At 49.4% G+C, this 24,465-nt stretch overlaps 1 protein-coding gene across 1 annotated transcript in view; it reads right to left on the bottom strand.

Moving 5' to 3' along the window:
• Positions 1–5,534: 5,534 nt before the first annotated feature.
• The window catches only part of PKP1 (plakophilin 1), a 33,128-nt gene continuing 14,197 nt past the window's right edge, over positions 5,535–24,465 (bottom strand). Inside the window, exons 3-14 of the mRNA XM_042887160.1 lie at positions 23,797–24,221; positions 17,749–17,893; positions 16,072–16,279; positions 15,322–15,499; positions 13,544–13,658; positions 13,122–13,277; positions 12,843–13,019; positions 10,447–10,600; positions 9,763–9,949; positions 6,818–6,902; positions 5,845–5,945; positions 5,535–5,695 (exon numbers count right to left, since the gene is read on the bottom strand). Of these exons, the coding sequence (XP_042743094.1) occupies positions 5,874–5,945; positions 6,818–6,902; positions 9,763–9,949; positions 10,447–10,600; positions 12,843–13,019; positions 13,122–13,277; positions 13,544–13,658; positions 15,322–15,499; positions 16,072–16,279; positions 17,749–17,893; positions 23,797–24,221 (1,902 nt within the window). The 3' untranslated portion in view covers positions 5,535–5,695; positions 5,845–5,873. The remainder of the gene's footprint in view (positions 5,696–5,844; positions 5,946–6,817; positions 6,903–9,762; positions 9,950–10,446; positions 10,601–12,842; positions 13,020–13,121; positions 13,278–13,543; positions 13,659–15,321; positions 15,500–16,071; positions 16,280–17,748; positions 17,894–23,796; positions 24,222–24,465) is intronic.

Below are 24,465 nucleotides of genomic sequence, written 5' to 3'. Positions count from 1 at the left end.
TTTCCAAGGCTCAGGAGGCTGCACCAGAAACTGGAAGAGCATCACTGAGGCCTGGATGGATGGAGGACATTCGGTGCAAAAAGCCATCACATGGCTTGGGTTGGAAAGGACCTTCATGCACATATCATTCCACCCCTGCTGTGGACTGGCTGCTCCCACCAGTTCAGGCTGCCCAGAGTCCCATCCGTGGCCTTCAGCACCTTTGGGGATGGGGCACCCACAGCTCTGAGCAAAACACCAAAAAGGGGCTGAGTACCATCCTGCATAGAGAACAACTTCTGTCGCAGTGAGATTGCATCTGCAAGGAGACGCAGCTGTGGGAAGGATACAAATGAGGGTTATGTGATAGAGGAGCACAAAGCAGGGAAGGAAAATAGGGGATGAGTCACTGCGCCTCACACGGCACTCATGCTCTCCCTGACCCCCGGCTCCCACTGTGGGGATGCCCTGGAGCAGGGGTGTGTGAGTGCTGTAGGGCCATGGTCTGCAGGTGCCATGCATACACTGAAGCTGTTCTGCATGCACCGGGCCTGTATGGAGCAGGGTTTCTGGGTACAGGATACCACGTGTCCTGGAGGAGCGTGCCACGTGGGACTGGGATGCCACAGCAGTGCCTCTGCTTGGGGAAACCAAGATAGGGGAGCTCTGTTGTGCTCCAGCATGGGGTGGTGGCACCACCGGGTCATTTGTGCTGTTGTGAGGCGTGGATGAGGCTCGGTGTGCTCTGCAGTGTGATCTCTGGGCTGTTTAATGAGCCCAAATTGGGCTTTTGGAGGTGACCTGGGGCAGTGGAGCATTTTGGGGGAAGCCTGGGATCTGTGGGGAACACATCCCAGAGGCCTGAGAATGCTCTGAACACAACAATGTGTATCTACAAGATTCCCTGCTGCAATGCTATGGAAAGCCCAGCAATGACAGCAGAACAGCAAGATCCTAGAGCTGCAGCAAGGGAGGATTTGCTCAAATGCAACAGCTGCAGGCACAGAAATAAAGGAAAGCGGCTGCTTACCTTCAGAAGGCCTCAGATATGCAGGGATCTCCAGTGAAATACCCTCATCTCCACTGCCAACCCCTAAATGAGTTCTGGGAAGGGATGCATCCTGGCTCCACTCCGTCCAGTCAATCAGCTGCACTGCACGCACCTGAGCTCCCCTGGGTTGGCCCTGCCTTCCCACCAGTGCTCCATCTCTGCTTCAATCCATGGCTTAGCATTGCCACTACACCTGCCTGAAAATGAGCTTCTTTTGTGTGCTTGTATGAAGGATACTGGTCCCAAATGGAAGCATTTTCAAGATTCTTGGTATTCACTTTATATGCTTCAAATGGATGGAGAGAGACCCAAACACTGGGTAATGCATCATGTAGAAGACTATTTGCTCTTGTAGCCTGTAACCTATATGACTGGACTCAGCTGTGCCTGCAGGTGCTGTTTGTACCTGAAAAAGCTGTGGAATGGACACCATCACTACATGTGGTACTGACAATTAATCCTCTCAAGGAGTTCTGGATACGTTGCTTCAGAAGGGCTTTTATAAGGCAATTACTGAGGCACTCTATCCAAAACCAACTGGAAACATGCCTGCTGCACTATGGCCTAGAAGCAGCTTGAGTAAGGAATGATGGTGGTTGCCAATGCAATTTTGGTTTCTAAGTGTTGGTGTGTGAGATCCATCCAAGACTGATTAAGAAGTTTGGGTTTCGGGGCTTTGCCTTTGAGCTGCGTCCCCTGCTGTCCTCCCACCCCTCAGAGGTCTCAGCACAGGGTGCTTCCAGAGAGGAGCTCTGAGCACGGCAGGATGTCCTCCCCTTTTCCTGAGCATGGATTTGCAGGATGTGCCAAGCCTGTCTGATAGCTACGAATCCTCTTGTAAGATACTGGTCAGGGCTGAGCATCATTCCTAAGCCGTGCCACGAGTAAACAAACTAAACACACTTTGTAGCTGAGATCACGTTCCCTTTGGCAGGTTTCCTCTTTGAAGAGCCATCTTATGGAGATCAAGAGAGTGCTGCTTCCTGGCTGGCTTTGAGCTCCCCAGCATGGAGAGCACTGTGTCTTCTGTGCGTCCCTTAATCCCCATACACACCAGGTTACAGCTGCTGCAGGATGCAAAGCAGAGACCAAACTCTTCAGTGCTGCTGACAGCAGTTCCTTGGAGCAGGCTGGGAAATCCCCAGAGCAGCCTTGAATTTGCTCCTGATTAGCATGAAGAATCCACACATCTCCGTGTGCCTGAGGACTAAAGGTGATGTTTGTGTGTGAAACTCCAGTGAACTGGAGACCAGTAAGGAATGGGTGCTAAATGACACAGAGACACCAGCATAGAAAAGTGCTGGTGATGCATTTGGGGTGAAATAATCTTAGCATATGCAAACGATGGCCTTGGAGTGACCACAACTGCTTGGAGGGAACTCCAGGGTCCCATCCCAGTGACACCCAAGTGGTGAAATCAACAGATAGACCTCCATAGTCTATTTATATATCTATCACAGTCTATCTATATATATCTATCCATAGTGGTAACTCATGGTGACTCCCCAAGAAAGCTCACGGCCAGACAACCAAAATAAATCCATGTGCAACAATTGGCTTGAAGAAATTCCAGCAGCTTTTATTGATTCCAGCTTTTCCAATGAAGCAAATACATACAGTACAGCCAAAACAAAACTCTGATACGTTATTCTCACATACCTATATCTTACAGAATACACTGTATAGCTATGGACTGGCAGGCTCGGGTGGTCTCAAACTGCTGTGTGGTCAGAGAGGAATAAAACTGCCTTCTGCCTTTCATGCAGTCCATGAGGCTTCTGAAATGCTGGGGTGGGTTGGATTGTACATACATGAAACAAATAAAGCATTTAAGAGAAAACAGGCCAAAAAGCTCTGCTAAGCCCAGGACAAACAAGCGTGGTATTTATTTACATGGTCGTGTGTCCTGCGCACAAATCAAGCCCCAATTGCTCTTATTCTGCTGCTGGCAGAGATCAGGGTGCTGCTCGCTGTGGTCCTTCCCTCTTCAGTAGTTCTCCATCACTCCAACCCATGCCCTGCAGACCTGCCCCAGCTGTATCCCTGCAGATCCACCCTGCCTTGCCTTTTACACAGGGAAAAAACAGGAAAACAGCTCAGCAAGGAGCATATCTCAGCTAAAGATCTGCCTCTATGAAGCAATGTCTCCCTTGAAGGAAGAAGATTGGTGGAAAAAAGTGAAAGCAGCATCCCGGTGCTGAGCTCTGCCCCTGGGAGAAGCGTGGTTTGGAAAAGAAGGTCCCCAGACCGCTGGGTATGAGCAACAGCAGAGGTTTTCCTTACACTGCCAGACATCAGCGTCACTTCACCTATGTGGGTAGAGTCTGTAGTCCAGATTTAACACAGAGAGACTGAGAGGAAAATAGAGATGAGTATCAGAGAGTTTCCTCGGGGGGAAAAAGAGCTGCAAAGAGCCCAGGGGTGTCAGAGGGGCCGCAGCTCAGCCCTGCTCTCCTGGGGCAGCTGTATTCTGAGGTATGAGAGCAGCAACCTGCAGCACTGTAGGGAAACTGAGGCTGGAGGGAGCTCCCAGCTCAGGGCAGGGAGAGCATCCAAGGCTGTGTGCAGCCAAGAGCTGAAGATCAGCTTCACTGCAGGACAGTTGGAGCAGGTGACCTTCAAAGGTCCCTCCCAGCTCCAGCAATTCCATGATTCTATATGAGATCTCCAAGGATGGAGACAGTTTTAATTTGTGTCGTTTGGTCAGCTTTGCTGTACGTCACTGACACTGATGTGAATGATGCATCCAATCCTCTGAGCTCAGTACTTTGTAACGAAACCTCCAGGACTTGTAAATTTAATTGTGGGATGATTACTGCAGCTCTTTGTGCCTAACATAGTGCTGCTGTAAATTGCATTACCGGTGAAAGCAGCAGCACTGCTTTAGAATAAAGCTCAAATAACAGTCAATTAGAATGAATTTCCTCAATATTCCATCATTACATTTTGCAGTTAGCTTTCCCAATTAATTTTACAGGGAAAAACATTAGCTCCCAGGACTTCTGCCTAACGTGTAATTACAGGAACAAATCTGAATGCAAAATTGCACGCAGCGTAATCCTAAAGCCAAACTGCAACAACCCTTCCTGCGGACACTGCAGCCTTTCTGGACGTCCATAGAGTTGGGTCCTGCCAAAAACATTCTGAACCATGAAATGAGGGCATGCACCAGCTATGCAACAGCTGGCAGCCGTGGTGAGGGCATGCCCACAGGCCTGGGCTCCTCCGCTGCTGTTTAAATGCTCCTGAAACTGTCCTACCGGATTCGCCTGGTTCCAGCTCTCCACTTCAAAGGTGCTTTTTGCTCTTTCATTTGGCTGGGAGCTCCGCACAGAAAGCTCTCGACTGAACGTGGGTGAATGCAAGCAAATAGCTGTTGCTCATTAAAGTGCACAAGGCTGAGCCACCCTTTGTAGGCCAAGAGAGAAGCGGCTGGGGCTCCTCTCGCTCTGCGCCCTGCGCTCTGAGTGGGGATGATGCTGCCCAGAGCAGAGCTGAAGTCAGCCCTGCCAGGTCAATGGGATGTGCCAGCTGCCACCAAGCGAGGAGCTGAGCCCTCCTGAACCCTGCAAACACGAGACTGCTTCTCCCTGCCCAGACTCAGCTCCGTAACCCATCCTTCCCAAGCGCCTCCTGCACCCTCCACGTCTGCACATCTCTGTGCCCCTGCAGTGCATCCTCTGCTGATCCTCCCCCTGTGCCTCCGAGCTCGCATTTCTCACATGCTTTTCCATTTTTGCTATTTCTTTACATTGCTTGGTACAAACAAAGCCTGATGACGAAGGCCACATCCCTCACTCTTGGCACTCAGTGACGCTGGGCAAAGCCAGCTCCTCCTCCTGGCTCCAGCTTCCCAAAAGCCGTATTTCTCCACACATGGTCCCATGGTTGCACTGTTCCAGTGCCCGGTGATTGATTTGGCACCTGGTGAGACTGTGCTCTGTGTTAGCACTGTCCATACAGCTTCAGAGAGCAGTTGCTGAGTGCCAGGGGAGAATCAGCAGCCAACAATTTGCTTCTGGAGATAAAGAGTTTAGGTGACAGGAGAGGAAATACTAATAACTATGAGAGCTCATAGGAGAAGAAAAATCAGAAGCAGGAAAGAAGCCCATGTTCGTAAATGTTAGGAAGAAGCAGCCTTTTTAAAGAAGAGTTTTGTGTGTATCTGTTGAGAACAGCCATATGCAACGTGGGGACAACATCAAACCAGCAATTTTTGCACTTCTGGGTGAAAATGGGTTGTGACAAGAATTTGGTGCGGCAGCATTTGTTGCATGGATCGGGTGGGATTTGCCTTACGTGCGAGGGGCTGAAACTGCACAGCTGACACTGAGTTTTGGTGGGGACTCAGCCCTGCTCGCCAGGTGTGAGCGTTGGCCACATGCACACCACAGCAACGTGGGCACAGTTACACAGAAACACTCTTTGCAAAAAAATACAAATATTGACATCAAGAAACTATAACCTCCATGAAAGTCCCTTCTCCCCCTCCCACCCCCCCCAAAAAAAAAGAAGAAAATGCTTAAAAATATCAGTACGATCCACATGAAATCCGTATGTTTGGTTTGCTTTACAGTTGAGTTTAACTCACAGACACTCCACATCTTTAACATCATAAGGAGCTGTGAACGGGTTGTGTTCCTGGAGATGAACCAATTCCAATCTCTGAAAAACAAAGAAAGACCCAGATATTAAAGCATCGATGATATCATTTCGTTTCATCCACACCCAACTTTCAGTCTTTTCCCTTGCCCTGTCCCCAGTTTCTGTGCCCCCATGCCACCCTTCCCCATGGATGAGGGCCCCATTCTCACCTGCAGCCCAAATGTGTGTGGAGAGGCTCCTAAAATCTGGAAGGAAGAGTCCTGAAGGTCGTCCCAGCTAAAGATCCCATCATGTTCTTATCAAATCCTTGCTGAAAAAGCAGGTGGATATGGAGAGCAGTGAATGTGCAGTGCTTTTAGAATGGATAGCTATCAACTGCTGTGGAAGACCCCCCCCATGGCCAATTCAAAAGCATCCTTATAAAGCATGCCCCATTCTCAAACAGACTCCTCCACTCTCTTCATGTCGTCAACATGAGTGGTCACCTTCATGGATGGACCTTCTTGGATGGACCTCCCCTTTCTGCTGGGCTCCTCCAGCTCTACCTCCCTTGGTCCCTTAGTGAATGTTAGTTCATCTTATTGCCCATCCTGGAAAAATGGCACTGATACATGCATGGTGCATCTCTGCTTGCAGACTCCCACCCTGATGTGCACCCAGTGCAACGACCACCTGCAGGAGCACCTGCACGACCCAGTCCCACCAAAACGAGTGGGCAGCACCAGTGCAAAGCTACACCAGCTCCCACGGAGAAAGTCCCTCACCGTTAAGAGAAGAACAATATTCAGGCTCTCTCTGCCTTCCTGCCCCTGGGGAATTCCCCTTTGTGGATGTTACTCCTTCTCTTTAATTTAGCCATTTGCTCTGTGCAGGTGCTGCTGTTGGTGAGCTGGAAAAACCCATCTGGTTCAAAGTGAGCCACAGGGCTGGGATCTGGCTCTGCGCCCTGACTCTCCAGCACTTCTGCAGTTTCTGTTGCGGGGTGTAAAATAAATCCTAAATATTCCTCTTAGGGGCTGTAGAGGTTATTCTGACTATAGGGGTGATGTGACCACAGGGTAGGGCTATGGGTGCAGAAGAAAGTGGGAGAAAAGAGAGAAGGAACCTCACAAAGATCTCTGCAACCTCATGGAGTGTTGTGGGGCTGTGCCACCAGCCAAAATGCAGAAGTGTTCTCCTTACCTGCTTGAGCACACTCTGGAGCTCCCTGTTCGACCAAAGGTCTGTCAGGAGGAGGCGAGCAGCTTCAGCTGCTTTTGGACAGGAGCTGGGAAGATGAAAGCAACATTGAGTGAGGAGTTGTGGACAGCCACAAAGCAGCACCAGGAGCCACCTCCAGCCGGGCATTCGCTGGCTTGATAGATGACTGCCAATGAAATCCCAGAACCATCAGTACTCCCAGTTGGAAGGGACCCATCGTTGAGTCCAACCCTTTGTTGCTCCCCCAGCAATGTTACGTGACAACATGCCCTGGGACCAGAACAGAACGAGCAGGAAGGGAAGGTCGGAGCTCAAGAACGGAGCTGAAAAAGTGCTTCTGGAGTGTGAAATTTGGGAGGGTGAGGAAGTGAAGTGGTGCCAATGCAGACTCCATGGGGACGCTGTGGGCGAATCCCTCAGGAGGGCAGCACAGGGAAAGGCTCTGCGCTCACAATAACAACTGTAACCAGAAGTCCTTGCTCAGCACAAGTTAATAGATACTTGCTCACGTAACAGCTCCGAAACCATGAGTCATAACAGTATCTTCTATAATTCTGGAACATTTCATATGACAACCCAGATCTAAACCTCAGTGCCAGCTGTTATCGCTGCTCCTGATCTGCTGGACCATGTCCTGCCTTTGGGAGAGTGCTGAGCCCTGCGACAGCCCCAGCCTGTCCCATTCACGGGGAGCAGGATCAGACCTCCCTGGCTGCCAGCATGGTACAGCTCCATAAAGCCACCGTCCCTGCAAGGCTTTCAAGAAGAGGGTAGATGTGGCACTGAGGGACGTGGTTGGTGGACATGGCGGGGATGAGCTGGGGTTGAACTTGGGGACCTTAGAGCTCTTTTCCAACTTCAGTGACTCTATGGTCCTCTGCTTCTACCAAAACGCGTCCTCCAAACAGTGCACTGGGCTAATGAGAAATGGGGCTGGCAGTGTGGGACCTGCAAGCATCATCCTGTGAGTGTGAAAACCCAATGAGCAAATCCAGGGCATTTCCCTAAAAGACACAACAGATGATACCAAAATCTTCCAGCCTACAAGAAATGACCACACTTAATCTGGTCGGAATGACCGCATGGGAGATGCAGATCGTGTTGCTGGCACTGCCTGGAGGACTGGAAGAGCAGCACACAGCAAGAAATTCTTGAGCAATGCTTTGGGCCAAGAGAAGGAGCTTTCATTGCAAAACTGTTCCTCTGGTTATAACCATCCCATACTCTGTCATCAGAATGACCACACTTAGAAAAATGTTGTGGCTGAAAATTATAATCTGGCCAAACAGCCATTGAAAGCAATGAACTCAGAGGTATTTAGGATATGCAATATTTTGCTAACTTGGATTGAAAATAACAGCGTGAGCACACGCCATCATCACTCTGTGTCATAGAGGAGGATATATGCAGGAGACTGAGACAATTATCTAATTGGGATGCAACAGGAAGGAGAAGAAACCACAGCAATCAGATAAAGTGTGGAACTGTTTATGCCTTTCACTGAGAATACACCAGCATGGAGCATCAGGGGAAGGGAGCCCAATTCTGAGGGGTGCTGGTTGGTGTCTGGGAGGAATGTGGGAAGGGAGAGCGTCCATAACTCATCTGCAGCCTGGGAGTTATGTCTAAAATATGACTACAAGAGTGTCTGCAGGGAAACTGAGGCAAACCAACAGAGAAAGCCCTGCAAAATGCTCACAGTGCAGTACGGTGCCCCCCATGGGGATTCGGTCACCGCTGGGATGTTCTGTGCTCTCTATTTCTGCTGGCTGTGAGGCTGGGAGAGGGGAATCCAGCAGCACGATTTGGGGAGTATGGGGTCTGCGTCCAGCATCGCCAGCAGCCCTGCAGGAGCTGTCGGGTCCAGTTACTGCCATCAGGGAATGTGAGGCTCTTTCTGACATAGGAATAGACAAATGCTACCCTGAAATTTCCCGTTTGCCTTCAGAGAAGTACAGGGAAGTGGGAAAAGTTAGCTCCAATTTTTAGAAGGGACATGGTTTCCATATCTGGAAACAGTTCAAACTCACATGGGAGTTTCTCAGGAGGAATTTGTGACACCGTCAGGAGAAATACACTGAAGACTTCTCTGGAGTTCAGTAACTCTCACAGTTAGTGAGTCACTGGAAACAAAGCTCATCATGCTGAACAGCCCAGGCAATTTCGGTACGCATGGCCCTGGTTGTGCAACGCTCTGCTGAAGCAGTAATGAGCTGAGGACTGGTCTGAGGGAGCCCAAGCGGGACTTCAGGCAGAAGTTAATGCCATTCATAACAATGAAGACTTAGAAGAGGGCAGGGTTTGGTGTTAATTGAGCTTGTTGCAGAGTGGAAGCATATAAAAGCAGTGAAGTGACTGATATTAGTTGGCTGAGGCCCAACCTAAACAGAGAAGCCACTGGTAATGACTGAGAATCTCCTTGCTGCCATAGAACAAGAGGTAAATTGTAAGTGGTTTGTCAAAAGATGATGGAGAAGGCCTGTGAATGTCTTCTCATAACAGAAGACAATAGGCTGCTTGCACAAGGTATTTCAAAGCCAGATGGGAGGAGAGATGAGAGCCTTGGAATGGAGATATGGCCAAAGACTGTAAACTGCAATTTGGCCAGAAATGAGCACACAGTTCGGCAAGAGTTGACAAGCTTTTGCATGGGGCTGTAAAGGGCACAGAACTCAAACCATTCCCACAAGGAAAAGTGGCTAAATCTGCTGAGACCGCTCAGCTGTTGAAGTTCATGGAGTACAGATGAGTAAACCAGAGGACCTACGTATAAAATCTGTATACGCCTCATCACAGCTGTGTTTTGGCCATGTGAGGTGAGCGCTCCAACCAAAAGATGAACCAGTGTGAACATTCAAGCCAAGCACAACCTGAGTAGAGCAGCAAATTTCCTGAGACCCTCTCCATGCCTTCTGCCCCAGACTCACCCATTTCGGCACAGGCTTACTACATTATTGAGCATGTTGCTTGTCAAGTAACACTTTCCCAGGTGTGGGTTGGACATGATGAGGTTCCTCAGAGTGTAACAAGCTGATGTCATGATCTCGCCATAGCTGTTGGTATTTCCAGACTGGAATGACAGGAGACGTGATACATCTGGGAGCACCTGGTGAGCTGAAGAGGCGGAATGTTCCAATCAACACTTAAGTAAACTCAGCACAGGTGGATGAAATGATTTGTGTTAGCATTATTCAGCACAAGAATGCAGCGTTATTCCCCAAAGGAGGCACTAATAATGCTGGATGATATCAGCACGGCAGCTTTAGCTGGTTTCCAGAACTACGGTGAGGACCTCTGGAAAGGTAATGATTTGGGTCAAGTCTGGCTCAGCTCCCCAAATGCTATCATCTGCACTGCATCCTCCCAACCCTGCAGATTCATCATTACCCATTCAGCACACCATCTGCTTGTACAGGCTGAGAGAGCATGCATTGTGTTAAGCCTGCTTATAACACCTGTAATGGTCCTTTGACCAGAACAAATGACACCATTTGCCCAGTGTGGGAGCTTGGCTGAGTCCTATTACAGGGTTTATAAAGTGAGGAGAGCAGATATTAGAGAGGTAGAAACTAGACATGGTACTGAACTCTGCTGTGGTGGAAATGGCTTACCCATGGTTTTGTGCAGGATAGGATGTCGGGACATGTTGCTCAGCAAAGAAGCACCAGACCGGACAACTTCGGAGCTGTTGGACTGCAGGAGCCGTGCGATGCGAGGCAAACCTTTTTCCTTCACCCCAATCAATTGGCTCATGGCATTGGACATCTAAGAGACAGAACAGCAACGTCTCATGACTTCCAGTGCTGGAAGAATGCACCTGCAACCACGTGCAGATCTGGACATAGGTGGCCATACTACAAAACAAGCACACTTTCTTCTGCCTTAATCCCACTTACTTTGTCATTTACTCCTCCATAAGTCAGCCTCTCATCCTCTGTCATATGGCAGGGATTTCTGTCCTCTTTCTAGAGGCCTGAGGGATCTCCTAACCGATATTCTCAACTGATGGAGAAATTTTACCTTTCATGTCCACTTGCCCTTGCTCAACTCCCTGCCATGCCACAACTAATAGGCTGCTTTGGAATAGAAATGGCTAATGACACCTCTAAATAACGAGCTGAAGGACAAAAATAAACATCTTGGAACCTGATTTCATGTTTGCTTACGTAAGTCTAGAAGATCTTAGGGCGTAGCCAATGCAGCTGAATGCTCTGGACTTTGAAGCACATACCATTAATAAATTGCCCTCTTATTAATAGAGTTTAATCTGAACTTCTCAGCTACACACCATTAGATATCATCACACTGCTGGAGTGACACACATCCATCAGCAGTGGAGATGGAGGGAACAGGCTGGGAGGCACCCCATTACGTGGGCTGACACCCAATGTCCCTCCTGTGTGCCAGGAGACACATGCACTGCATTACAGATCCACGCCAGCAACTGAGACGCATACAGCTGAGGCTGAGGAGAGGTTCATAGTCCTCCTATAACAGCTAAAGGGCTACAGTAAGCTTTGCAAGCCTCTCTCTGTTTCTCTCTCCTTTAAGCACCAACAAATGCAGCAATCCACCCCAATTCCAGCTCTGAGACGGAACAAAAACTGTGAGAGAAGACCCTAATGTACACCCAGGTCTGTTCCAACCATCCTGTTACAGAAGGCTGAAACAAGTTATCTCAGCACTGCTGGGGCAATTCTTTGTTTTCTTTCCCAGCCCCCAAGAAGCCACTTTTGACTGATGAAAGCCTTTTTGTTTCCATGGAGCAAATAGCTCCATGTCTTCGATTAAATCTACCCATATTGAGACAACCTCCATCCTCGTTGTTAGCGAGGCAGTTTAGTTAAACTAGTAGAAAAAAACCCAAAGTATTTCACATTGAGAGGCTCGTAACCCAAAAGAAAGCCTTGGAACCGAAGCTCCCAGCAGGTCAGAGCTGTTAATGCCATCCAGCAAAGGCTCCAGCAGTGAATCACACCGAGCTGCTGGGTGGAACGCCCCGCACACGTGACACACCTCTCCTACGTACAAAATAATTACCCCTTATCTCCCTCGCCATCTTATTTAAATTAGAATTGATGAAGTTTGACACAAACAGACAAGTCGAGGTTTGCCCACGTGAGCGCAGCCTGTGGGGACATGCAGCAACACTGGGCACTGCAACTCGCCGTGCTCCAGCCCCTGCAACGCCCACAGCATCACAGCCTGTGTCACCTTCGTGCTGCCATAATGGTGTCTACAGGACATCTGTCTGTGAGGGTAATTCCACCAGCAGTTGGGATGTGACCGCAACCCACAGCACAACCCATCCCATGATTCTGGCCTCCTCTCGCTTCAAACACACATGCAGGCAGTGCATGCACATCCTTCCTCTCTCCTGTAAATGACACCTGGCCACATGTGCACATCTGGAGTCACTGGTGTCTTGCAGGGAGGGTGCCACTACCAACAGATGTTGGTGTTACAACCAAGAGTGGAAATCATACAATTGTAAAATCAGAACGGTTTGAGTTGGAAGGAGCCCTCAGAGGCCATCTGGTCCCATTCCCTGCCGTGCACGGGACACCCCCAGCCCCAGCAGTGCTCACAGCCCTGCCCTCGGGGGGCTGCAGGGATGGGGCAGCGCCGCCTCTCTGTGCAGCGCCTCACCACCCTGACAGCAAAGAGCTTTTTCCTTATATCCAGTTTGAATCTCCACTCTTTTAGTTTGAAATCACCTCCCCTTGTCCCCTCACACAGGCACTGCTATGGAGTCTGTCCCTTTCCCCTTTCAGATCCTGAAACCTGGAGGAGCTCCTGGAAATGCACACGGACCCGGGATAAATCCTTGGAGTGCTGACTTTAGCCTCTGCAAGGACTCATCTTTGGCATTTATAAGCACCTGAGCTGCATCATCAAGTGTGGAAAGCCCTGCAATACTGCCCTGAGGTTGAAGGAGGCCATTTCTGCTCCTGATCACTGTAAGGTGCTGGCACGTTTGGCCACATGTGTGCAGAGGAGTGCTTACCAGCCCTCGGCTCGCAGTGAGGTTCTGCAGGGCTCCAGCACAAGCCTCCAGGGTGGCATCTTTCTTACTGTGATCCATCAGGGACAGGTAGGTGCGGATGGCATCCGAGTGGTACAGCCAGCTGGGTCCCTTGGGCTTAAAATCCTCTTCAGGGAGAGGGACACCATACTCATCATTCTGCAAAGAGATGAGACACTGGAAGCTCAGATCTGGCTCCTCACTTGCAGTCCCTGCTGGGAGCTGAGGAGCACATTGCCAGCCCTCTGCATCATGTCTTACCTCCATTTTGCCACTCCTGCTGTTGAAGCAGCCTGTGAGAGTTTTGTCCATGTAAACGCTCCGGGCCATGTGGTTGAGTTGGGTGTATTTGTTGGGAACTTCAGCATCCAGGCGGTAGGAGAGGTTGTGCAGGATGCAGATGCAGTTCTCCACAGACTGAAATCACCCCCAGAACAAAAATGCAAGTGTCACATTTGGTGGAAACACGAAGCAGCACTGCATACAGCTGCATGAGGACACACACCATGCCATAGTTATATTTTTAAAAGTTACACTGCATGTTTGGCAAGGGAAAGAGCAGCCACAAAGAGTCCCATCCCCTCTCAGGCTTGCTTGATAGGATTTTGGAGCTACTCCCAAAACTGCAGTTATTAACTATGGGGATGAACAGTAGTAAAGAGCTGTGGAGCAGCAGCTGGTACCTTGTCATCAGGTCGGTTAGAAGCCACGCAGTTCTGGGCGTAGGTCATGACAGAATCAATCAAGCCAGGGTAATTTCGCATGGTCTGACGTCCCATGTCTGCAGAACTGAGGTTTCTGAAGAAAGTCATTGCAGAGCAAGTCAGGAGAGAAGGAGGGGAGAGGGTTAGTTGGATTTCTCTAATCTCTATCAAGAGACCTTGGACAGGGTGCTGGCTAAATTGACTTGCTGGGCTTTTTTGGAGATTGATCAAGGCTCTCACACTGGAGGCCTTCTATAGGATCACTCTTGTGCTGAGCACCCATGTTGCTCATTTGGATTGGTTTCATCTGAGAAAATTCCTCCTAAGGAATTTTGCGTAGATGTATTCCTAGATCAGCAGTATTTGGCCTTAGAGACACACAGTGATGTTCTGTAGGCTGATTGCCTCCTTGGAGGTGTGTCTGATAAAACAAGAAGATGGAGTAAAGACTATCTGTTATTCTTGGGAAAAGCAGGAAGATGCAAATAGTTGTAAGAGTGGATCTGCAAAGGGTCACAATCAATGCTTAGAGAGATGGGGGCAGACGTGCTGAAGAGGAGCAGTGGGATTGACCAGTTTGTAATGCATCCCTGAGCACACTGCCAGGCTGCTGCCAGGACAGGGGAGTTTTTCCACTAGCAGGAAATGACTTTTTGCTTTTTTTTTTTTTGCTATTTTTGCTTCTTTTTTTTTTGTTTTTCCTTCCCTGTTTTATTGGCTTGTAGCTTGCAAATGAAAAACAAAGAGCGGATGGCAGTCATTGTGAGATATTCACTCCAGGCGTTCCAGAACTGGATTTGATGTTTGCTGTGATTTGCAGCCTCTTCATTAACATGAATTCATCTGCAATCCAGAAATTCTTGAGCAGCAATGGCTTGAGCCCAGGGCAAACCCAAGGCTCTTCTCATCCCCGTGCATGCCACATCCCTATGATGTGGCAGTGCTGTGAGTCAGATGAGTGGGGGCTCCCAGCCTGACCGTCCTGCTCTCCTGCAGCCCCACTGAGCCCAGCACAACTCGCTGCTGGATATCCCTGCCTCCAACTGCATCCCCAAGAGAGAGCCTAGCAGGAGTTGCACTCCATGGAAAGCTCCTTTTACATTACCACCACACTCTTCTTCCCTTATTTTAATGACTTATTTTGTGGCAGCGCGTTGGGTCGGGATTGTCTTAAAAGCGCAGCGCTTTGTGTGCACATCACAGCATGCAGTTGCAGGGCAAGGCTGCCTTTCAGACCCGGTTCCCAGCTGCAGAGGACGATAGCATCGTGTCTCCAAGGGCCCATGCTGCATTCAACCATTTTGTTTCACAGGCAGATACGGCTCCTGCTGGCTGCATGTCTGCTAAGGGTGCGGTCGGCACTAAGCTCCCTCAGGGAGAGCTTCAGTTGATGAAAGTACCTAATTATACAGGGTTGGTTTTTTTTTTTCCCCCACTTGTTCCCAGTGAGACAAGGAGCTCACATCCAAGTGGAGGAGGGCGGTAGGAGAAACAGCAAGTCAGGACGGAGATCCTCTGCACAAGAGCTCTGGTTCTGGTGCGGAAAAGGGAGCTGCTCTGGGCTCAGCCTGCTCCTCCTCTTTGTGGGTGACCCATCTGACAAGCAGGCCAATGCACTACGAGCTGCCAGGTCAGGGCTGCCGGGCACAGCCCAGTGCAGTGGGACTGTGCTGTGCCAAAACAGTTATTAAAATGAGTGGGGAAATGTTTGTTTTGCCCACGTAGAGAATTCAGTACGGCCCCGCGTGCCGACTCACCTCAAGCACCCTGTGGCATTGAAGAATACTTCGGGGTCGATAATTTCCCTTGTCCTGTTGCAGCCACCATCGGACCAGCCAGAGAAAGGGATGATAACACAGTCTGTCAAGACGGGGAGGGCCTCTTGTATCAACTCCTCTTTTAATTCATCAGTGGAGGAGAGGTTCCAGAGCAGACCTAGGAAGGAGATGGAGATAAGCTCAAGTCTTTGCCTATCCCTATAGGAGATGGGCAACAGGAACACAGTATCATGTGGAGATGTGCACCTAAGCATTGTCTCTCCTCCCAGAATTGTTGCTTCCTGCTATTAGGTTGCAGGAGGAAAGCATTTCTCCAGGAATCTTGTGAAGGTTTGCACACAGGGCCTCTGGCAGAGCTGAAAGTGACCTGCACCAACAAACTTGGATCAATGCTTCAAGAAAAGATGAGACACCAACCAGATAGCCAACAGGGTGCAGGAAGGCAAGAGAGTGTCCCAGCAAACACAGAGAAACCTTAGATAGAAACAACCCCAATGGGCAATTGCAATCTGGGGAAACCCGACGGGACACCAAAGAGCCAGGACTTCCCCTGACTCGTAATTTAGGTCACGATTTCAAGCAATAGAAGCACAAAACATCCCCTTTCCAGTATTGGCCTTCTGTGTGTCAGGCAACGTGGACAAATGCAGAGAGGGGGGTGATCGCTTTGGGGGTACGAGGCCGCTGTTATCAGAGTTGGGCTGACACCAGCTATGGGGCTCTGTGTACCTGTCAGTTGCTTCTGAATTTCGGTGTTCCCCGTCCTCCTCAGGAGGCTCACACACTCCCTTATCCCGTTCTGCCGCCGGGTTTCTATCTTGTTGGTTGGATTCCTGAAGACCAAATTCCGGAGGGCTCCGGCTGCTGCTCGCTGTACGTTTTGGTTCGTGCTGCGCAGCAGCTCCACCAGCTTGGCAATTCCCCCGAGCCGATAGACCTGGACAGGGAAAGATGCGCTGACATCAGAATGGTGCACAGAGCATCACCAGCAGGACAACTACAGCTGTCAGCGTGATGCAAGGAGTCACTGCGCTGCCTGCTGATGGGGCTGGCAAGGAGACCTGGCAGGGAGGACAGGCCAGAGCCCACAGGTGGCACCAGGTTACAGCTCAGAACTGGATGCCTATGGGTAACAGCCCCGTGAGGAAGCCTTGGTTGATGTTAATGTCAACTTTTCCTATCTCCGTAAGTTTACACTGAGCAAAAATGTTGCCCTGCCTATACATAGCCGTATATGGCCAGCCATAGTGGTGTAATGACATGACACAGGGACTTATCTGCATCCTGAAATCACAGGATGGTCTGAGAAGGTCAGGGTAGAAGGTGAACACCCTGGAGGTCAGTGGGCCATGCTCAGTATGAAGAGGGACAGGCATGGATGGACCCAGGGAATCCCAACTTCCAGGACAACACACAAGTGCAGGGGAGGTGTGAAGGCAGAGCACATCCCTTCACATCCCTCCAAAGCTCCAGCTGAAGGATTCTCCCTGTGCCAGATCAGCTGGGGACGAGAGCCACATGGAGCCTCCTTGGACACACAAACCTTTTGGCTGGAGATCTGCTGACAGCAGAAAATGAATGAGTGCATTTTAAAAAGAAAAAAACAACAAAAACAAACAACAAAAAAAACCAAACCCAAAAAAAAAAGCACGCTCTGGGATGACTCATCTACCTGCTCCAACACATCTTTCTGGGAAGTGATGGGACAGGTTCAGTGTTTTCAACGGTAACCAAGGGTGTGGCTGCCCTGCAATTAGTGACTGCACTGTGGAATGGGGTCCCCACGCTCAGCTCAGCTGCACTGTGGGCACAGGGGCATAGCTGCACATTGCCAGCTCCACTGCTGCTCCAGAGCACTGAAATCTGCCTGTGTGTGGGTGCTGCTTTGAGAAGACCACGCTGCCATGGCTGCAGACACGTCAGGATGGGGATAAACTGCCTTGGTATGTATTGCTAACAAACCCATTGGCTTCGATGAGTGGCTGAAATGGCATTGAGCAATGCACAGGGAGGAACACAGTGGGATCTGGTGCAATTTTTGTGGTTCTGACACTGAGAGAGCAGGACATTCACATGGAACCGGGTGCAGTGCCATCCAGAACACCATGTTTGGGTGGCTGCTCCCATGTATATCCCTTCAATCTGCACCACAGCGTGTTGGGGTGATAACATGGTCAGAGTCTCTGCTGCTTGGTAACTATTCCCCTGTGCTAAGATACTGACCTGCCCTCTAATAACAGAAAGTGGCCACTAAGAGGTGAAAAACCCACTTAAGTTATTCCTGTGTGGACTGATGTTGTTTGAGGCTCCATCAAGAGAGCCTACAGATTCTTGCTATTGAGATACACCAATTTTGCCCATCCCACGTGCCACCACATCGAGTAAGCTCTGAAGGAGTTTGCTCACCTCTTGTTTGGCAGACTCATCCTGGAAGCAGGTGTGCTGGAGGTAATAAGCCCCCATGGCCTGGTATTTGTCATCAGAGGAGCACAGGAGCTGTATGGCTTTCTGGATGGTCATTGTGCCACCATCTATCTCGTCACCACATATTCTGTGTCAAAGAGAAAAGCAGCATTGATTGAGTTCTCAGCCAAATAGGCTACTTTAGTACTGGGGGTTATTAGGAAGGAAAGAAGCACAGAAAGCCAAAAATCATCACTTCACATACAAAAACATTGTGCGACCCTACAGCATCGCTCAGACTCAGAAGAGAGATGATGAAGGAGGAAAAGATACAGCAGGTCACCAGGGCTAATGGACTATGGATCCACTCCATCAGCAAAGCAGAAGAGACAAAATCTTGGTTGGTGTCTAATTATGTCTAAGGTGGAAGGATTAGGAAGGATTAGGGAAGAGAGAACCAGTGCTCGCTGTTGTTCACATAGAAGAATTAGTGGACAGGAATGAAACCATCCATCAGGTTATTAGGACAATCTGAAGGAGGCAGAGGCTTTTCCCATAGCATTTAATCCTTTGATGTGAGATGTGGTGGAAGCAAAAATGTGAGAGCAGCTGATGGTCTCAGAAGGTGAGGGCAGATCCCTTAGGAAAAGGAGACAGGCACGTCTGGAGCCATGGGATGGACAGCCACTGAGCTCATGAGATGCTGCTAACAGCACTGGGAGGGTGTAGGAGGCAATGCAACAGGGGGGTGTGCTTCTGTTGGCAGTTTCCAAGCCCTCCAGAAAAGCTGTTCATCATCCACCATGCAAGGAATCTGCACACAGTCCGGAGGAGGGCTGTGCACCCCTGGGTTGGAGCAGGAGTGGAACCTTGGGTATAAACCCCTGAAGATTTGTTAAGAAATATCAAGCCTTGCTCTCTTTGGCTTGTATTTATTCACCAGTGCTGACGTTTGTCCCTGATGTTTTAACTCTGTAAAGTCAGAAATACGTATGAACTTTCATGCTGATGAAGGGGCTCTGGAACACAGCGCTCCTGACTGTGGAGTGGCCACAAAACATTCAGGACCAACAGAAGCCAAACCCAGAGCTCCCAGTTGGTTATTACTGCCTCACTGGTGACAGGATACAAATGGGAAATATTTTGTTAGCAGTGAATGAAACTGAAGAGTGTGGGAACTTGGCTGGGATGAGTTGACAACACCAAACAATCCCACAGCCTCTAATAAAAGAGGATTTTTAATAAGATCTTGAAATGAACCTTATATTTAAGGTATTAAATATTGCTGTGAGAGTGCAGTGTGACCTTTTGGAGGCACAGGATATGCAGAATAGGTTTGATTGTTCCAAAGAAATGTAAGAACACAGCTCTATAAAGGACACCCAGAGAAGTTCGCCACCTCCGGGAGCTTACAATTAGATAAAATAATTCCTCCTCAGATATAAAAAGTCTCACCCCCCCACAGCACCAACGAACCACCTCCACTATTCTACAGCAAATTCCATACAAAATATCAAAAGCCAACAATCATGCTGCGCACAGCAAGGCGTAATGAAAGACTACACGTGAAATTGCACCCAGTGGAAAGTCCTCATTTAAGCCCCCGTGTAGTCAGTGGAGAGAAATAGAATAATCTGCTTCTGTGTGCTCACCATTTACCCTAAGACAGGAAGATCTGACCCTGGAGGTATCTCTGCCTCTGCTGATGGCGATCATGTACTGGACATTAAGAGCACAGCATCTGAGGTTGGATGAACAACATTCTATTTCTGCACTGAGTAAAGCATCACTTCATCATATGCTTTGTCTTCATTTGAACCTCCACCAGAACTTGGCTCCAAGAGACTTCCATTTCACTTGAGACAAGGAAATGCAGAACTGGAAAGAAGTTTAAACTAGGAACTCTATCCTACCTTCTGTGAGACACAACAGAGCTGGGATGAGATCAGGTCCAGCATGAGTGACACCAGAGGAACTTCTTTGGGAACCTGACCTGGGCCAGCAGGACAGGGAGGGAGCACATGAGCAGACATACCAGGTCAGTGCCATGCAGCACATGTAACCACAGCGGTGGTGTTGATAACTCTGTTTTCCAAGCTAAGCAGAACCCTAAGCCAGAAGCAATTTCTATGAGAAAGAAGGGTGCCTGATTCGTTAGTGATTCAAGGAAGGATATTTCCTGCACATCCACTCATAAAACGTCCAAGCCCTTCTTCAGCAGGGAAAACTGGGCAGCCACATCCAGTTCTGCATGGGAAAAGAAGGAAAAAGAAGGGAAAAGCTCCATTTCCTCTTCTGGCTCACTGACAAGAGAAATTCACAGAGCATCTGGCTCTCCCACGTGCCTCAGAAGAAGCAGTGGTTTCTCCCAGCTGAGAACATAAGCACCTGGCAAGGCCCACAACATAGGAGATTGTTCATCAGTCAAGGACATTCCATAACCAGATCAACAGCATCAGAGCTACAGTTTGTTCCAAGACAAATTCTTGAAGTAAGGCCATCCCCAGCCTGGGCCAATGCTCCTGGTAGGAAGAGCTCTGAAGGCTGTTCTTCCACAAGGAAGAAGCAATCAGAACAGGGAGACCTCAATTAGCAATGATTCAAGGAGTCAAATTAGACAATCAGATCCAGGTGAGGAAGAGAAACAAATACTTCTGAGGATCACTATCACAGAAAGGCAAACTCTCTAGTTTGATACTGATGCCTTTGGGTCACTGTGTATTAGCAGATTAGTTTGTGCTAATTGGATCTAAGCCTCCAAGCTGTCTGTTAAGTCTACAAGTCCTAGGAGGGGAGGAAGCTAGAAAAGCCTCACAAATGCCACTGTTCATTAACCAAATGAGAGTGAAGCCACTCAAAACCTCGAGTGACCTCAGCACATCCCAGCCCTCCAGAGCCAGGCAGCACTGCAGCAACCCCAGTTTGCTTTGGATGCAAATGCACCGTGCAGACAGCTTCACATAACACAGAGCCAACACTGAAATGGTCATTTTTAGAGGTAGCTTGCCCATATAAGAACAAAACGAAACCAAGATGTCTGTCTTTTTATGTGCATCTGCTTTCATTGTGTGGCATAGCCCTGGGGAGTTTATGCTTTGATACTGATCTCCTTGGGCTTATCCCAGAAGAGAGGAGTTCTATCAGAAAACACCTCTGCCACCTTCTCTGACTCTCAATAACCATTCTGTGTTTTTACTGTTCAGAATACTTCCAGAGAGACTGAACTTCGGCCTGGGGATCCGTGGTTCCAGGACATACAGCAACTGTCCCTGCACTTCAGCCATAGCCACCAGCAGGTACCCAACGCCCTTAATAGAGTAGCACCAAAATATGACATGTTTCCAGGTCTCCTGAAAGACCCCAATCCTCTGAGCCTGGTCCCATCTGCGGTCCAAACACTTGATGGCAACACGTCTGCAGAACAGAGCTTAAACAACAAAATAGTTTTCCTGTGCTTCCAGGTCCAGCTGGAGAAGGAGAAAGGCTCAGAGTTTTCTGAGCTACATGAAACATCACATCTTTTATTACTGCTTTTGTTATCGCTACGCGGTGAGCCAGGCGGGTGGGGAAACTTTCTATTGTGAAAGCTGAACACAAAACCATGTTTGTTATAAAGGCAAAACCTCTGCCTGAAGATCTACTAGAATATGAAGTCCAGAGCCTCAAACAGGGACTTGCTGGCACCTGTTGCCCAGCTAAGCCTTCCTCCTGCATCTAGAGGTTAACGATGGGGTATCTACAAGCAAACTTCTCCCTTCCCAAAGACCAGGCTACCCAAATCCTGGCTCAGCTCTCAAAATGCAGAGTCCTCCAGCCAGAGAAGTCCTGCACAGCAGAGCCCAGATACGGTCCCAACCCATCTCCAAGGACAACAGCACGCTCCAGACCAAGGCTGACTGCAACCTTCCAGATACTCTATGCAGGCAAATGGCTTTCCAGGTAGATCATCTGTTCAAAGAGGACAACTCCTGAGCACGCTTCCAGAATTCCAAAGATGACAGCTGACAGCCTCTCCTCCTATAAGGCAGCCAGCAATGCAGTCTCACACAAGCAGGGTGTGTGCCCCAGCCCAATCAGATTTACTCAGGGGGCACAGCCCCCATTGAGCCGAGGACTGAAGCCCTCATTTCCACACCAGAACCAGTTCTGCCAGATGAGCCATGCCCCAAGCCAGGAGAACTGTCTAAACGGAGCCACTCCCCAGCCAGAGGGCATCCAGCGCTGCAGAGCATTCCTCCCGCACCAGCAGCTCTCCTCCATAAGCACCATTATTCCACAAGTGACTTTTGCAAAGAAACGACCAAGTCTGCAACCCGAGGGCTGTGCAGTGTGATGCTGGGATGCCCCAGAGAAGCCTGCCTGCATGGGACGAGCACCAGCAGACACCTTCCCAGGGCAGGAGCCGACTGCTGTCCTGCAATTCATCTCTCTGTTGTCCCTCCCACGACATTTTCATGGTCTTTAGACAGAAATTCCCTAGGACAAGTTACTTGTCATTTATGGAATGCTTCTGTTTCCCAATCCAGAAGAATTACAAAGCTTCTGGATAGAGCAAGCCAATGCCACTGGTGCCCTGGTTGGCCAGGGCTGGTTTTGCGTGTGTCGGATTGAAGGGAACTGGGCACACAGGAGGACAAGGTTTCCTGACCACACGTTAATTAATGGGCAAATAACACTTCTTGGCAAACACACTCCAGTGCTTATTCCCCTACCCAATGCAAAATGAAGGAGGTTGAGCAGAGAATTAACCCAGCATTCCAATGTGAACGAGGGCACCATGTGGACACTGCCAACTGCAGGAGGGGATTTTCTCCATAACTATAACACATTTGGGTCAGAAGCTCAATAAATATCCCTGTGTGGTGTGAGCTACACCGAGGCAATGCTGTCAGTTAAGCAGCCTCACATTATGTCCTACAGTGAGCAAACTCCCCAGGGCAACAGGGAGCACAAGAAATGAGCTCAAAAGGTTCCAGTTCCTGCATGGGAGGTGAGATAAGTCCTGGGTAGGGCAGGCACTGCTGGACAGTGATGCAGCAGCCCCTGAAGATGCAGACCTTCTCTAGCCTGATAAAGCATCACAAGATACCCTCCAAGGCTGCTGTGAGCAGCAGAACACAGCTTGTGCTCGAAGGCTGGAGGCACCGCAGCCACTCGCATCCGGGCAGCTCTTAAATAAGCATCACTTCAATGCCATCAAAGCCCCCAAAGTTTTTGTTTCTGTGACAGCTCTGCTGCAATGCAGATACATCAGCTTGGGGGTGTCTGAGCTCACTGCTGTGCTCTTGTTGCAGCAACATTTACAAGAAGGGACCTGGTGCTGAATGGGACGTGGAAGACAGTCCTGACCACTGCATAATTCCTAGCTCAATGGGACTAGATGCTCTGGACAGAAAGCAAAAGGAATAGCTTCCAATCTGTCTTAGCTATATCAGTTATTCCAATTAGGCTTTTTTTTTCTTCTAACTTCTGACTCAAGTGTAGTTGTTTGTTTTTTTTTCTGGAACCTGAACTGGAGGAAAGAAGCAGGGCTGGGTGGGAAGGCAGAAGGGAAACATGACTGCTCCCAGGTTCTCAGCTCTGCCCTGAGTCAGACCCTCAGGAACAAACTCCTTCAGCTGTTGTTTTTTTTTAGGGTTGGTTCTCTGCCAAAGCAGAACAGGGTGACAGCCAGGAGAGACACCCAGACTGCACACCAGCCCTTTTTTGCTCTTCACATCCCCACCCTCATCTTGCAAAGGAGCTGACAGCTAAAACCACTGCAGAGGCACCAGGCAGCATCTTGCCCAATATCACACAGCTACAGCAGAGACATTTGCACTGAACCAGCCACGTTGGTCTCTCTCCATAGTCCGTAAAGAGAAATAAGCCCTCTGAGCATGACTCATCTGACCCACTTTAGATGCCACTGCAGGATGCGATTAAGCACACCGCACGCTTGTCAACAGATCTCCAGTGGCTATTAAGCAGCTCAGGTGACAAACTCAGACGGACAAACCTCCGAAGCAACATCAGCATTTACCCAGATCCATCCCACTGCAGCAGACTTACTTGGAGCCAGACTGAGCCTGTCCATAAACCGCATCCTGCTTGCAGCTCATCATGGGCTGGGCATAGACCACATCGGGCTTGTTGCTGGAGGGGCAGGAGAGGGCCCGTGCAGGCATTTTTTTACTTGTCCTGGTAGTTCCTTGCTGGGTGCTACAGCTGCTGTAGATGCTCTGGCGGTTCAAGGTCGCCTTGTGCTCTGCCCGACCCCCGACCTGACTCTTCCTCAGTGTGCCCCGCGGTGGTTCACAGTAGAGGTCGGGCTCGCTCCGGCTGCTCTTGATGTTCTGCACAAAGCAGTAGTCGCTGCCGGCCCTGTTGGGGCTGCAGACTGCCTTGCTGTAGTGCTTGCTGCCCCAGCCCTCCATCTGGCTGTAGGAGCTGTAGCGCCGGTTCTCAGCATCCCGCTTCAGGGTCCCGTTGTACAGCTGGGCAACAAGAAAACGGGAGACAGCACAAATTAGGAAAGGTTGCGATGGAGGTCGACGTTGCCGAGCCCACTCACGTGTGGGTATTACAGTATTACATTCCTGTGCCTCTGAGGTGTTTCTGTGACTTGGTCTCCTAGTCATAGAATCATGGAGTCATAGAACTACTGAATCATAGAGTCACTGAATATCCCAAGTTGGAAGGGGATCCATAAGGATCATCTAATCCAACCAGTCATCAAAC

The sequence above is a fragment of the Lagopus leucura genome, unplaced genomic scaffold, assembly GCF_019238085.1.
Source record: "Lagopus leucura isolate 7727_CA_CO unplaced genomic scaffold, USGS_WTPT01 Super-Scaffold_100073, whole genome shotgun sequence".
NCBI lineage: Eukaryota > Metazoa > Chordata > Aves > Galliformes > Phasianidae > Lagopus > Lagopus leucura.
Note: the sequence above shows the minus strand (reverse complement) of the source record. Positions and strands in the feature narration are given on the sequence as shown.